Source organism: Zea mays, chromosome 1, assembly GCF_902167145.1.
Source record: "Zea mays cultivar B73 chromosome 1, Zm-B73-REFERENCE-NAM-5.0, whole genome shotgun sequence".
Taxonomy (NCBI): domain Eukaryota; kingdom Viridiplantae; phylum Streptophyta; class Magnoliopsida; order Poales; family Poaceae; genus Zea; species Zea mays.
In genome coordinates, this window is record NC_050096.1 from 279,290,804 (window position 1) to 279,305,991 (window position 15,188).

Consider the following 15,188-nt stretch of genomic DNA (forward strand, 5'->3'; position numbering starts at 1 on the left):
TTTATCTAGCTTTGCCCTAAACACGCAAAGATAACATTATTGCAATAGAAGGTACACAAGTAGAGGAACAAACAGAAACGCGACATAATTCTGTTTGTCCATATCCACGGTTTCATAGGTCTTGTGAAAAAAATATCATGTACTCCAACAAGAGTAATCACATGTGTTCAAGTCCATGGGTCCAAGCGAATACGGAGGCAATACTGCTCGTACTTGTCTCCTGTCCTTTCTTATGCAGCCTAGAAATGTCTAGTGACAGTCCTATGAGCAGCCTCTTGTGACAATAAAAAATATATGACAAAATATTAGTGTATAATGACTACATGAAAACGAACATCGCATATATTATCATAGACTTCAATATCTTATAAATTGTGCCAACAACCAATCTCAACTACAAAGCATTAGTTTACACATGCTTTGGTCAGAAGTTCATTTCATAATCAGAATAGCTTAAACCAAAATCCAATTCTTATGGTGATTGCTGGTACAAAGCTACAAAAGAGACTGATGCAGGCGGTGATCTTGCTCTTAGCTTTATCATCGGCGTTTTCGAGTTGCATGCAAGCAATGAGGCCTCATGATTGCAAGCATGAAAGATGTAATATTGGACCTGTTTGGTTCAGCTTTTTTCTGACCAGCTTTTCCGAGAATCTAGCTGTGGAGAGAATCTGGCTGTGTACAGAATCTGAGTATCATTAGGATTACGTGCGGAGGAAGATAAAGTTATCCATGGGGCTCAGGATCTATAAAGTGATAGATTACTACTATTGCGACGAATCAACCGATTATATGTTTATGTTGATTTTGAATGATTTTTACCCAAACGAAGCTGGCTAAAAAGCTGAGTGTTTGGTAGTCCGCAGCAGCTTTTGGTGGCCAGAAGCTGCAAAAAGCCGAAACAAATAGGGCCAACATCTTGGGCTATTTATCCAGAAAGACAACAGGGAATACATATTACAGTACATCTGTGAGTTCCTCAAATAATTCTAGGGTCCACCTGATGACCAATTTTCATCCTGATGAACCACCCACTCGTCTAGCCGTATGCAATTCGATTGTCGGCCTTGCTGCGAGGCTTAATTATAAATAAAAGGAACGCACGTAACACGATTCACATATCCGAAACACAGTTACAACGTATATAATTGACCTGCATCTCGCTAATGGCGATGCATCTACATTGATTTACAGAAAAACGAAGGCTATCAACCTGGGGCTACTATCAGTCTCACGGATAAGCTGAGTAAAGACCAACAGACAAATAGCAAAACGATGGCTATATTGCTCATCTTTCAACCTCCATGACCGTTAGTGTTGAATCATTGTTGGTTTTGTTGAATCTGCTGAGTGAAGTTGGGATTCTGGGTCTGGTTCTGAAGGCCCGCCATACTTTGCACGTTCTGGGCACCTGCCTGCATGTTCCCGTATACCCCTTGCTGCTGCTGCTGCATTCCCATCGTGCTGCTATTTGTGGCTCCCATACCGAACACTGCAGCAGAAAACAGCAGAGTTCAGTAATACAAAGTTGATACGATCATTTTTTGGCACAAAGTAAAATAGACCAATGATGATTCAAAATGAAAGGACACTTTTCATCCAGCACTGAAATTTGTCCATAGTGGAAAGTGCTCTTAACTTTCCCTAGTTACTGAATTCTTGTGTTTTTTGTAATGACATCCTACCTTCGCATTATGGTAAATTCCAATATATTTTATCCTTTTGAATTGTGATCGGATCAGGTATCTAAATTTATGCGACTCAAAAGGGCTTGCCTCTGCAATGCGTACACATATTTCTAATATTGAGGAGCAGATTTCTACCAAATAAGCCAGTAAAGCCACCAAAACAATTGATAGACAAATATGATGTCTCAAATCCATGGCACATAACATTTTTATTTTTATCCATTTGATAGTGCTAACTTGAAAAATCTTTAAAAGGGAAAGGGATACATACTTTGGTCAGTCAGCATTTGGGGATGGCTCCTATGTGGATGCCCATAGGCAAGCCCTTTTGAGTCGCAACACGACAACACCACTTGCTAACTGCTCTTTCTCAGTGATGGTTTTCTGACCAAATCAGAGTACAACAACAACAACAACAACAACAAAGCCTTTTTGTCCCAAGCACGTTGGGGTAGGCTAGAGATGAAACCCCATATGAAAACCTCAGAGCTCAACCCCCAAAGAACAGAAAAGGGAAACAAAGGCAAAGGAGAACCGAAAACAACGAAACAGGGAAACACATAAAAGAGATAAAACCCACAATGACCAGCAAGATCTAAAATGGACACAAGAAAAGGTCAAACGATTAAGGAGGAAAAGCGAAACTATCAATCAGGGTTCTGGCACGTGAATTGCACACTTCCACCCCTTCCTATCTGCGGCGAGCTCTTTGTCAATATTCCACTCCTTCAGGTCTCTCTTCACAGCCTCTGTCCACGTCAAAGTTGGTCGACCTCTACCTCTCTTCACATTTTCGGGACGCCTAATTATTCCGATATGCACTGGTGCCTCTTCAGGTCTTCGTTGGATATGTCCAAACCATCTCAAGCGATGTTGCATAAGCTTCTCCTCAATTGGCGCCACTCCTACTCTCTCTCGTATATCATCATTCCGGACTCGATCTCTCCTTGTGTGGCCACATATCCAGCGCAACATACGCATCTCTGCCACACTTAGTTGTTGGACATGTCGTCTTTTAGTGGGCCAACATTCTGCTCCATACAACATAGCCGGCCGGATTGCTGTCCTGTAGAATTTGCCTTTTAGTTTGCGTGGCACCCGGTGGTCGCATAAGACACCCGCAGCTTGTCGCCACTTCAACCATCCGGCTTTAATTCTATGACTGACATCCTCATCGATGTCTCCCTCCTTTTGAAGCATTGATCCTAAGTAACGAAAAGTGTCTTTCTTGGGTACCACTTGCCCATCAAGACTAACATCGTCATCCTCATACCCCATGGCACTGAAATCACACTTCATATACTCTGTTTTAGACCTACTAAGCCTAAAACCTTTTGCTTCCAGCGTCTGCCTCCACAATTCCAACTTTTGAGAAACACCACTCCTACTCTCCTCAATAAGTACCACATCATCGGCAAAAAGCATACACCACGGTAAAACTCCTTGTATGTCCCTTGTGACCTCATCTATCACCAAAGCGAAAAGATAAGGGCTCAAAGCCGACCCTTGATGTAGTCCTATGTTAATTGGAAAGTCATCGGTGTCTCCATCACTTGTTCGGACACTTGTCACAACATTAGTGTACATATCTTTAATAAGATTAATGTACTTTGTTGCTACTTTGTGTTTTTCCAAGGCCCACCACATTACACTCCTAGGTACTTTGTCATAAGCCTTCTCCAAGTCTATGAAGACCATATGCAGGTCTTTCTTTTGTTCTCTGAATCTCTCCATAAGTTGTCTTAGTAAGAAAATGGCCTCCATAGTTGATCTCCCGGGCATGAAACCAAACTGATTTTGGGTCACGCTCGTCATCTTTCGCAGGCGGTGTTCAATGACTCTCTCCCATAGCTTCATTGTATGGCTCATGAGCTTAATTCCACGGTAATTAGTACAACTTTGAACATCTCCTTTGTTCTTGAAGATTGGTACTAATGTACTCCGCCGCCACTCGTCGGGCATTCTGTTTGCCCGAAAGATGGTGTTGAAAAGCTTAGTCAGCCATACTATCGCTATGTCTCCAAGACATCTCCATACCTCGATAGGGATACCATCAGGGCCCAATCAGAGTAGCATGCAAAAAAATCAATAACAGTGCCGTATCAAAAATAGATTGATCCTATTTATATACATGCAAGTGGTGTTGTCGTGTAAAGAGTTTGACCATTACTGCAGCAGTAACTTTGAGTCCAGAGCAGTTAGCAAACAAGTGGCAAGAATTTTGGAATCAGTTCACAAGCGGCATTAATTTGTATACAAGCCTACAATGGATTTTTTATGAGGCTGTTTAAGCTTCATATAAACCTTGTTGTATTAGTTGACCTGTAATTTCTGCAACTCAAAAGCTAGTAGAAATGTGGAATCAGTTCACACTGCAGAAATCACAAGCCCCATTGTGGACACTGCCACAAGAATCTAATAATTTGCAGTGCTTCATTGTGGGAGAGCTAAATTATCGAGAACAACATGGAAGAAGCACAAATGCACAATCGTAGCTTGTCACATCGCGCTAAGGGCTAACTTTTTTAGGTAAAAAACTTGTGCCTAATTGAACTGCCTAACTGCTTCCACACATCATGTATCACAAACACACGATTTTGCCTTAAGGGCCAATCTAAGTATCTAACAATACCAAAATAACATGAACCTAATATTAAGTAGCAAAAAGGAGGGACATGATTCTCTCAAAGGTAAACTACATAATAAATGTATAAACTAAGCACGTACCAGCGCTCCCTGTGAACCCGGATCTCCAAAGACAGCCTCCGTTCAGAATTTACATCTTTCTGATTAGCTTTATAGGAACACTATTGGTCGATGGGGGCGCTGAGTGGCACCACGGAGGGGCTTCAGTGCCCGTAGGGCAGAGACAACGACCCTGGCCCTAGACGAGGCGACGAGTAGGAGGGAGCTCGGCTGGGCGAGGCCAGAGGGTTGCGAGGGGCGGATGGAGCTGGCGAGGAGGCGAGCGGCGGGGACATGACCTTTGTCGATTCGACCACCACCTCGATGCTCGGGAGGCGGGTGTGGCGGGTGGGGGCAGGACAATGTCTCGGGGCTCGAGGGCGGGGGGAGGGGCGTCGGGAGCGGTGCTGCTGTGGGCTTGGGCTTGAGCGGGGGCGAGGAAGGAGACCGCACATGCGTGGAAGATGTCGTAGTTCATGATGACATGGAGCGCGCTTGTCCGGGCATAGAGGGCGGCGATGGAGAGAGGCCTTGGCCGGGGAGGTCGAGAGCCACGGTGTGGACGCCGCGGGAGGAGAGCGATGAGAGGATGCAGCCTTAGGACAAGGACCCTGTGGCGAGGCTCGGGATGATGAGGATGCGGTGCGCGGGGGAGCCAGCGTCGTTGCCGGCAATGCGAGAGGTCACGACGAACAGGCCGGGGAGGGATCGAGCTTGAGGACGCACCCTGCGGCGAGGTGTGTACAGAGGAGGCGAGAGAAGAACTGGAGATGAGGGAGGCAGGATGTGGGTGATAAGGAGCGTGTGGAGGGGTGGCGGCGAGGTTTCGGGGGAGGTGTGGTGGCGCGGGCGAGGACGAAGGAGCACATGCGGGCAAAGATGAATCACGGGGGAGGACGACGGAAGGACGACGGGCGAGGACGAAGGAGCACATGCGGGCATCGGGCGAAGATGGATCACGGGGGCGGGGGCACGCGAATCACGGGAGCGGAGGCACGGTGAAGCAGGTGGACGCCTACTTTGCTCTCTTATAGAGTAGTAAAGATTAAGCCTGGATAATGGTAAATCTGCAAGATACATGTTGTTTAACGCCTGAATACAATAATGTCTTTGGTAACATGTTTTATCTAAAAATATGGATGTAATGCCCTTTTGCAATTTTACTGATTTTATTTGGTCACTCAATTGTAGATGACTCAGTCGTTGAGCAAGCTCGGTGACAGTGAAAAAGCACAGTGCACAGTGCACTACTGCTGTGGCTGTTGTCAGCGGGAGGCAGGCTGCCCGCTCTGCAAACACATGGGATAAAACGATCTTTGTCTAGCAAATAAAGGCATGTCATGACAGATTGATGTCAGTGTATTTGTGACCATGTGTTATGAGATTTTGCAAGAACAAACCACAGAGACGAGTTGAAAACACGAAATCAAGAGCCACAAGAAGGGGGAGGATGAGGGTACCTGTTGGTGAAGAGTAGCCCGATGCACAAGTTGCCCATGCAAAGGAGGAAGATCCATTTCTAGGAGATGGGGCCTGTCCCTGGTAGCACCAAATCATCTCCTCATCCTCCTCCCACTCCCAATCTGAGATGCCCTGGTTGAATACCCGTGCGTTGCAACAAAAAAATAGTGCAACAATACCATATGTATGACCATGTGTTGTATTGTTAATCAAAATGTTAGTGCACAACATGCCATGCCTAAAGCGTATAGGAAGAATAGAAGCACGAAGGAAAAATTACATGATTACCAACACGAGTCAGCTCAGATTGGGACATGAAACAGGAGTAAGAGAAGTAACAATGCCAAACCATAATTTCCAACATCCAATTCTTGATCAATGTCATTGTTGCAAGATCCTCCTTGTTGGGAGATCCTATGGCTGCTGCACCTTAGAAACCAAATTATTAAATCGAACTAATCTGGCCCAGATTTGAAAACCCAAACTCCAACTAAAATGGAACAAAAAGCATTCTTATTTTGACCAGACCTTGTTCTAGCCAAGAACAGACAAAAGGGAGTAACTTTTGAAGCAACATAGATTCGATTTTACCTGTGGATTCCGACATATCGTGCACTGGTAGGGTGTTACCCATATTTACAGCAGTGAACTCCGAGGTAGTTGCGAGTCCTAATAAACTCTAGCCGGATCAGGCAGCAGAATCGATGGGAGGGCATGGGGTTGGAAACTTGCTTGCCCATCCAGTAGATATTCACACTCAGTTCACGACGTCAGTTGCAAGAGTCACCTTCAAAACCTCACTCTGCAGTAGACAATAGTCAATGAGAAACCTTTTTGTTCACAGATTAAAGAAGATTAGGTGCAGGCTGTCAATTGAAATAATACAACCATAAAGATCAATGTGAACATAAGCATTTAAGATGGGACTAATGCTGACCTTAAGCCCAAATTCTTCAGTGTAGCTTAGTACTCCATAAGAGTGCCAAAAAGGAATCCAAACAAAGGCTTGATGACAAACTGTCTGATATAGCCAACAATAATAGCATCTGGCCCTTTTATTGCTTCAATAAAATCCTCGGCGTTTGAGTTTACACAAACAGGAAACATCAAGAACTCCAAAGCCTGTGCATAATACCTGGAGTGCAATAATAAGATTTGTTTCTTATGATTGGCAACTGATATAGAAATTCACCCCATGTTGTCATGGGGTCGTCGCCCTTCTCCACCACAACTTGCAACTGTCCCTCGTCATCCCTTTCTCTAGCCCTTCTCCACCACGACCTCTAGCTGCTCCTCATCGTCAATTTCTCCGGACCCTCATAGCATATAGTTTTGTACTACTAACTATATACAAAGAATCGACTTGCCAGCCTCCCATGCCATCACGGCTGTAGGGGTCCAACAAAATCACCCACAAAAAAGCATAGAGACAATTTAGTTTGGTAATCTAAAGCAAAAACAGATTGGTTTTTACAGAAAAACATTCATAGATTATAGCAAAATAGTATCACGACCATACTTCTAATCTTAGATTAGAAAAAAGATCCATAACATTTCAATGGGTAAAAGAACAGAAGCACCCCATGTGTTGCGGGCCAGCACTATAAGATCACTATTCAGTGCCACTGTTCAAATGTTCATCCAGCGGAAAGAGAGCAGCAACATGGTACTTAGAAAAATGGTGGCTAGAAATTAGAGTGAATTCGCTATTTAATGATTGATATCTTGTACTGATCATGATAATCAAATCCTCTCCTAACAACAGCAAATAAAATTAAGACCAATGCTAACAACATTACAGGAGAGAAATCTAAATTTCTGTGTCTATTCTAACAAATCTGAAAAGAAAAAAGTCACTGACCATAACCTTCTGAAGCATCTGCAAAGCTAGTAAAAACGTAGTACAAATCAAAACATTGCATCAAATTAAATCTTTGCATGCTAATAGGATTGTAATGAATTTGGAAGAGGGGATTGGACAATAGTGTTTAGTTTGACTGCTTGGGTGTCTCATCTCACATCTACAGAGTACATATTGTAATATGGAGGGTGAAGTAGAGAACCAGAGTGGATTTTGTAGTCGCTGGCTCAGGAGTGCCCGACAGCGGAGCAGGTCCTCCATGTGCTCGACCTCGGTAGACAGGAAGAGGTGTGGAGTAGGCCCAGTGGAGGTCCTCCCTCGCCATCCGCGCACCAACCTCGCCGTCCGGTGGATAAACCATGTCTCCACATTGTAAACTCCAAATGCATGGCTGGGCGGGGTCGGCAGCGACAGGGCGTGCTGCAGAGGCGGCAACACGTCCATCGGGTGGGATAGCGCATACGCGGCGGTGGTGCGCTGGGAGTAGAGGGGGAGGACGGAGGTGTCGACGTTGGGGCGGTGCGGAGGCCACAAACGGCAAGGTGGAGGAGGTAGAGGGGGGCCATGCTCGTTGCCGTTGATGTCGCGGCCGAGGGAATGGCTTGGGGAGGGGGCATCGGATTTGAGGCTCTAAGACTGCTTTCAACGTTTCCCGCCGAGCTCCCCTACCAATGTAGCCGTTTAGGGCTTGTTCGGTTCTACCCAATCCATATGAATTGAGGGTGATTGAGGGGATTTCAATCCCTATTATGGCTTGTTCGGTTCTACCCCAATCCATATGGATTTAGGAGGATTGAGGGGGTTTCAATCCCTAATAAGTCAAAATCCCTTCCAATCTATATCAATCCCCTTCAATCCATATGGATTGAAAATAACCGAACAAGCCCTTAAGTCAAAATCCCTCCCAATCCGTATCAATCCCCTCCAATCCATATGGATTGAAAATAACCGAACAAGGGGGTTGAAATCCCTACAACGGTGCCCCCTCTACACGCTACAGTTATAGTGTACGCTACAGGAAGACAGCAAGTATGGGGTGCGGCAGTGAGCCCCCTGCCCTCAGTTTACGTGTGCGACAGCGTTTTTTAGTTGGAAAAAAATAATAATAGATGGTGAATAGGTATGAAAAATGATATTTTATGATTATAGTGGGGTATAGAAGAAGGATTTAGGGGAAACCGCTGTATAGGGTGGAAATATAGGGGGAAAGAGAACGCTGATGTGGCACGTGAGTGGGATATAAGGGGAGAAATTTAGAGGATACGCTGAACACAGTCTAAGGACGGGAGGCCGCGTGGTTGTCGTTCCCTCGCATCCCACCGTAGGCCTCGTTTGGCAAGTCTAGGATCTAATACACATGTGACCTAAACCACCCGTGGATAAGATGGATCCAGTCCAGCCACCCAATCCCCCTCCAACCGATCCCCACACACGTGTATTGATTTCCATACGAGTATAAGTGTAACATAGTGACTGTTTGCCATAACTATAAAAAACATTATAATATGCTTTGCTAGCGTTATATACTAAATAAGTATTGTAATATTCATATTTGAAATTTAAAATAAAACAAAAAATACTAATATTCATATTGAAATTTAAAATAACACTGAAAAATTAGCACAAATACTGACCATGGCACATCGAATGTGCAAATTAACATAGCATTCAAAAGTGCTTTGAAAAAAACATTCATCGTTCTAGTCCTGATTTAATAACAAGAAGTATTACAATCAGAGGTGCTTATGGCAAATTAAATAAACATCCATCTTTGTAGTCTTGATTTAATGACAAGAAGGATCACATTCAGAGGTGCTTATAAAAAATGAAGATTTCACAAGTGCTATGACAGGTTCCAACTGAAAGTTCGCTTACTAGATTGCTTTCAAACAATTGCTAGTAATAATTTCAAGGTCTTCCAAATTCTTCGTTGCATTTTCTTTGATCCCTCAAGTTTCAAACAACATCATAAGCAGTATCTGCAGGAGATAAAGACCACAAAAGGGATTAGACAAGATAATATCAAAGTATGAACTATTTTCTGCTATCAATTAGAAGGCAACATTTGCTGCTATCAATTAAAAGAGATAATTAAACAACATCATAACCAGATGGTATGCTACCAGATTATAGCAGAGGCAGTATTTGATGCTGTCAATTAGAAGACTAGTTAAACACTATTTTTTGCTGCTATCAGAGTAGTTGCTGCAAACACCCCAACTTTCAATATCCAAACAATATTTAGTAAACAGTATAAGAGGGATAACAAGAAGATCAGTACCATATATCATGTTCTAGCAATCTTCTTCCTCAACCATTTTATGCGTGTAGCATCTTTGGCAGTCATGAAAATGGCCCTGTTTTGGGCATCCTTAAACACATCATAAGCATCAACCTTCTCATCATCAGAAAGCTCTTCCATTCCATCCACAATAGCAATGCATGTTGTAATAGGGAAATCATCCTCATTTGCATTAGTTGTTGCCCTTTTCTCCACCTCATCTTGTTTTTCTTTCATCTCTAGAAACCTTTCCATCATCTCAACCACCTTCCCATCTTGTCCACGCTTGTCAATTCTTGTCCTTGAACTACCAGCACCAACATTTTTTGCCCTTTTGCTCACTGATGTAGGGGCTATTGGATCTAATACTCTGAGGTCATCATCTTCATTAGAAATGGCTTGTGTGATTGTAGCTTGAGAAGGATGTGCGAAAGCGGCTTGAGAAGGTTGTGCGAAAGCGGCTTGAGAAGGCTGTGCGAAAGCGGCTTGAGAAGGTTGTGTGTAAGCAATTCGAGAAGGTTGTGTGAAAGCGGGTTGAGAAGGTTGTGTGAAAGACGGTTGAGAAGGCTGTGTGAGCATAAAAGCAGCTTGAGAAGGATGTGTAGCAGCACCTTGACAAGGTTGTGTGACTGGAGGTCGAGAAGGCTCAATAGAAGTAAAATTCATGGTTCCCTCAGCAATATTCCCTAAACCAAGAAGCGTTGTAAGTCTTTAAGACTTCAATACTAGGATAAAAATAAGAGGCTCAATACTAAGATAAAGAAAAACATAGATAACATACCATCATGTAGCTCTCCTAAAGCCTCAAATAGTGGGAAAGATTTAGTCCGAAACTTCTTAAGTCTCTCGTTACTCTAAACAAAGCAAGAAAGTGGTTCACTTGAGTTAGTCAATTATAACAAAAATAATCAAAATAAAATCCAGATTTCAACAGAATTAACTTACAATGGTGAGGTTATTCCAAATGGGTTCTTCTGCCTCTATTCTACACAACCGCTCATCCCATGATACCCCACTTTGTTGTCTTGCCTCTTTAAGAGCCTTGTAGTCTCTCTTTAACTCTTTCTCTTTATCTTGGATTTGGCATTTTGTAAATGTGACATAAGGGAATTTCTCATGGAATAACTTGACAATTCTATTCCATGCTTCCGATGACCACCCATTTTGGCCCTTATAACAGTCATTGTTGTGGTCTTGAAGAATTTCAACTAAACCCTTTTCTAGTCCACTATTCCAGTTTGCTCTAAGACGACCAACTATGACAAGAAAATAAAGCAAGTGAGTAGGTGACAGTATAAAATAAGCAAGAATAGGTAACAAAATACCTTTTGGTGATGTTCTCTTCTTGCGCTTGTTAGTAGTAGATCTAGGGGATACTCTTTGCATAGCTGCAGCTTGGATCAGGTTCATCCTAGGAGATCCTCTTCCAAACATTCTTGCTGCATATATAAACATCCAAACGATTGAGACTTACATATATAGAAATATATGAGTTTAAACATCCAAACAAGTGAGACTTACATATATCATGAACGATGTTGACTATAATCATTCCACATATTCAATGCAATCATATCTCTAACAGAGTTCCCATTATCCACTTGGCTATTAAGCGACACGACATCATTGCTATAGTAATTGTCTCCTCCAGGAAGATCAACAAAAGTTTCTGGCGATATGTTACTTGTTTGGCTATTCAACCAATCTTCATCCCCATTATGCATCCGTATAATATTATGGAACAACACTGCCGCAGCTGGTATTTTCACTTGGTTCCTAATTGGGTGGTGTGTTCCAACTTTTAGAATAGGGAAACGCTTCTTCAAAACTCCTATTGCTCTCTCTATGTGGTTCCGCAATAAAGCATGCTGGTGATTAAATAATTCCTTATAGTTTCTTGGTCGTTGGTGACCGTGGCCAAATTCTTTCAAGTGTGGGGGCCTTCGGCTTCCGAAGGTCCTCAAAAACATGATTTAACAGTGTTTCTAGAGTGTAATGTGTGAACAGGTACCTTCGGACTTATATCAAAGAGGGAGAACCTCAAAAGATACGAAGGTTGGCAGTGCCGAAGCTGTGAAGCAGGAAAGCTTCGGCATGTTCGCAGAAAAGGGAACCGACTTAAAGATGAAAAGGCCATTTAGACCTCGATAGATTGCTATGGAATTATCACCAAATGTAAAGGGCATGTATGTAATTTTGTATGGGTTGTATCCCGTGCCTATAAATAGGTGAACAGTACCCCCGTACTGTTCACGCTGACTTGGCATTCGCTTTTTGCGTCACACTTGTACTTTCATCTCCTTCCAAGCCGAAGGTACACTTATAATACAATATTGTTTCTATTTCTCTATGATAATATAACAAAGTTAAATGAATAATATTATATAAATATTCATGTTATTTTTTATGTTTTATATGCTTCGTCTTTTGTATACTGTGATGATGAAGGTTCGTCCTTCATGACCTTCGTCCGGAGATCGTTATATCCTAAGGGAAATAATGCTTCAAAGGACGAAGGACTTTATCGTTTAACATTTTCTGTGTTGCCTTGTTCTTAACTCATAGCATTTGAGAACAAGTCCCCAACATTGGCGCCCACCTCCGGTGAACTCACTTCCATTTCCTGAGCTTTTCGACACCTTCGGCAATCATCAGCTTCGTCATGCCGCCGAAGAAGGCTTCAGCACCAGGGGCTGGCACGCTGCAGCCGCTGGACCCCAATCAAGACGTCCTTTCTCTCAGAGAGGCACGAAGCCAGAAGAGGAAGGCTACCAGTCCAACACATCCGGAGGATGATCTAGATCAGGAGATTCAGAATCTGGAAATCCTTCAGCAGCAGGTTCAACGCAGGAAGGAGAAGATGGCCAGGCTAGCTGAACTGCAGAGGCAGATAGATGAAGCCTCTGAAGAAGTTCGTCATCTTGCTCAGGATGAGCAACACCGAAGGCCTCAGCATCAAGACCTTCATCAGGAGGGCTTTCACAACGAAGACGACTGGTATGACAATTTCCATCGTGGGAATTTTGTTTTTGATGATGCTTCTCCCCTGTCCGCTGAGTTACAGGCTACACCTTGGCCTCCGTCCTACAAGCCGCCTCAGCTCCCCGTATTTGATGGCCATTCAGACCCGAAGCAGTTCTTGATGAGCTACGAAGCAACAGTGTCTTCGTACGGTGGCAATGCTTCAGTCATGGCCAAATCTTTCGTTATGGCTGTCAGAAGTGTTGCTCAAACCTGGTATTCCTCCCTTCGACCAGGAACGATCACTTCATGGCAGAAGCTGAAGGATTTGTTGTTAACCAGTTTTCAAGGATTTCAGACGAAGCCGGTCACTGCTCAGGCTCTGTTCCAGTGCACTCAGGACCACGAAGAATACCTTCAGGCATATGTCCGAAGGTTCTTGCGTTTGAGGGCACAGGCACCAACGGTGCCCAATGAAATTGTCATTGAGGCCATGATCAAGGGGCTTCGGCCAGGTCCGTCAGCTCAGTACTTCGCCAGAAAGCCTCCTCAAACTTTGGAGAAGCTTCTCCAGAAAATGGACGAATACATTCGGGCCGACAATGACTTTCGCCAAAGAAGGGAGGAGGCTTTCAGATTTTCTGAAATGACCAGGGGCTTCGGAGGGAGGTTTTACCCGAGGCATGTGAGATCAATTCACAATTCTACGCAAAATGATGACAGAGGAAGCCAACAGCAAAGGCCACAATGCTCCTCGCAGGCTTCTGGACAACAGCAAAGCTCCTTCCGGCCACCAGCTCCAAGAGGCAGAGGCGCCAGGGGCTTCGGAGGAAGATTTGGCGATCAACCAAGAAGAATCTTTTGCTTATTCTGCGGTGAGAACAAAGGCCATACTACCAGGATGTGCCATGTTACTATACAGAAGCAAAAGGAAATAGCTGAAGCAGCAGCACAACAAGCCCAGCCGAAGCAGGTCATGCATACAGCTTCGTATCATTCGCCCTACATCCCAGAATATGTGGGCAACCATCCTGCAGTCTCTGCTGCTTCGGCAAGTCAGCCTTCAGCTTCCTGGCAACAGCCTCCGCCTCCACCTCCGTTGCAACAAGGTCAGCAGCCAGAAGGGAGCCAATATGCTCCACATCAAAGGGACTTCAGAGAACAGTCCGAAGCTCGCACGGTCAACAGCACCGTGCCAGAATCAAAGCACATCTATTGACAAATATCCTACCTTAATAGCAATCTTTTTCATTCAGTTTTATTTTCTGCAATAAAGGACATTGTTCAGGTTTTCATGTAATTAGTTTCGTTGATTCCTACAAGAAAAATATGTTTTCTTCACAGGTTTGTGATAATAAAAAGGACCTTCGGACTACCGAAAATCCTTCGAAGCAACAAAAAGTCGTTCTAAGGAACGCAGAGTAAGCCTGACGAAGTCACAAAAAGTCGTTCCGAAGGGAGCGCAGTGTAAGTTTTCTACTCCAAAGTCGTTCCAAAAGGAATGCAGAGCATACAGCGAAAAGTCAACGCTGATACCGCCTAAGTAAAAGGCGAAGAAGCTCCAAAGACGTTCCTAAGGGAATGCAGAGCTTATACCGCCTAAGTAAAAGGCGAAGAAGCTCCAAAGACGTTCCTAAGGGAATGCAGAGCTTATTCCGCCTAAGTAAAAGGCGAAGAAGCTCCAAAGACGTTCCTAAGGGAATGCAGAGCTTACAGCGAAGAATCAGTGCTGATACAAAAATATTGTGTGGGGATATGTGTGTATCTTTCGGAACAAATGTCATCTACGTAGCATAACATCATCACATCATTTTGCATAGCATAAGCATCATACATCATGTTGCATATGGCACAAGAAGGGGACACAATATTGATCTTCGGAAGTATGATTTGAAAGAGTGAAAATCGTGGTCACAAGAAGGGGACACAATATTGATCTTCGGAAGTATGATCTGAAAGAGTGAAAATTGTGGTCACAAGGAGACACAATCTTCATCTTCGAAGTATAGCTTCGAGAATTTTTTTTACGAAGCTTGGATATTCTTCACGAAGCATGAAAAGAAGGGAAGGTGTTTTTTCGCCAGACTCAAAAACGGTACGTGTGTAAAGTTTCATGCATCGTAAAGAATTGAGTAGCAAAAATAGATATATTACATTCGGGGTTACAAAGTGTTACATTATATTACATTTCCGAGGTTTTTTACAAAAATGTTTAATCCTCTCTCAAAACGACTTCTGCAGCTTCATTCAG

General features: G+C 43.6%; 2 protein-coding genes across 13 annotated transcripts; both read right to left on the reverse strand.

Annotated features, from left to right (window-relative positions):
• Nucleotides 1–906: 906 nt before the first annotated feature.
• On the reverse strand, nucleotides 907–8,344 carry LOC103643961 (uncharacterized). Of its 12 annotated transcripts, XR_004855592.1 has the most exons (7): nucleotides 7,898–8,312; nucleotides 6,970–7,222; nucleotides 6,772–6,895; nucleotides 6,426–6,636; nucleotides 5,834–6,257; nucleotides 1,960–2,072; nucleotides 907–1,492 (listed from the first exon to the last, which is right to left on the reverse strand). XR_004855592.1 is itself a non-coding variant. In XM_020546918.2 (2 exons), exons 1-2 carry the CDS (start codon nucleotides 6,063–6,065, stop codon nucleotides 1,323–1,325), a joined length of 402 nt encoding a protein of 133 aa, XP_020402507.1. In that variant the 5' UTR covers nucleotides 6,066–6,418; the 3' UTR covers nucleotides 907–1,322. The 12 variants fall into 12 exon arrangements, 1 of the variants encoding a protein (XP_020402507.1); XR_004855591.1 differs by having other exon boundaries at nucleotides 5,834–6,636; nucleotides 7,898–8,313; XR_004855588.1 differs by lacking the exon at nucleotides 7,898–8,312 and having other exon boundaries at nucleotides 6,970–7,882.
• Nucleotides 8,345–9,376: 1,032 nt separating this feature from the next.
• Nucleotides 9,377–11,835, reverse strand: LOC103643962 (uncharacterized). Its single transcript, XM_020547295.2, has 6 exons — nucleotides 11,498–11,835; nucleotides 11,302–11,415; nucleotides 10,922–11,232; nucleotides 10,758–10,830; nucleotides 9,977–10,662; nucleotides 9,377–9,674 (listed from the first exon to the last, which is right to left on the reverse strand). The coding sequence occupies exons 1-5, from the start codon at nucleotides 11,526–11,528 to the stop codon at nucleotides 9,983–9,985; spliced, it is 1,209 nt and encodes a 402-aa protein (XP_020402884.1). The 5' UTR covers nucleotides 11,529–11,835; the 3' UTR covers nucleotides 9,377–9,674; nucleotides 9,977–9,982.
• Between the last annotated feature and the right edge of the window lie 3,353 nt (nucleotides 11,836–15,188).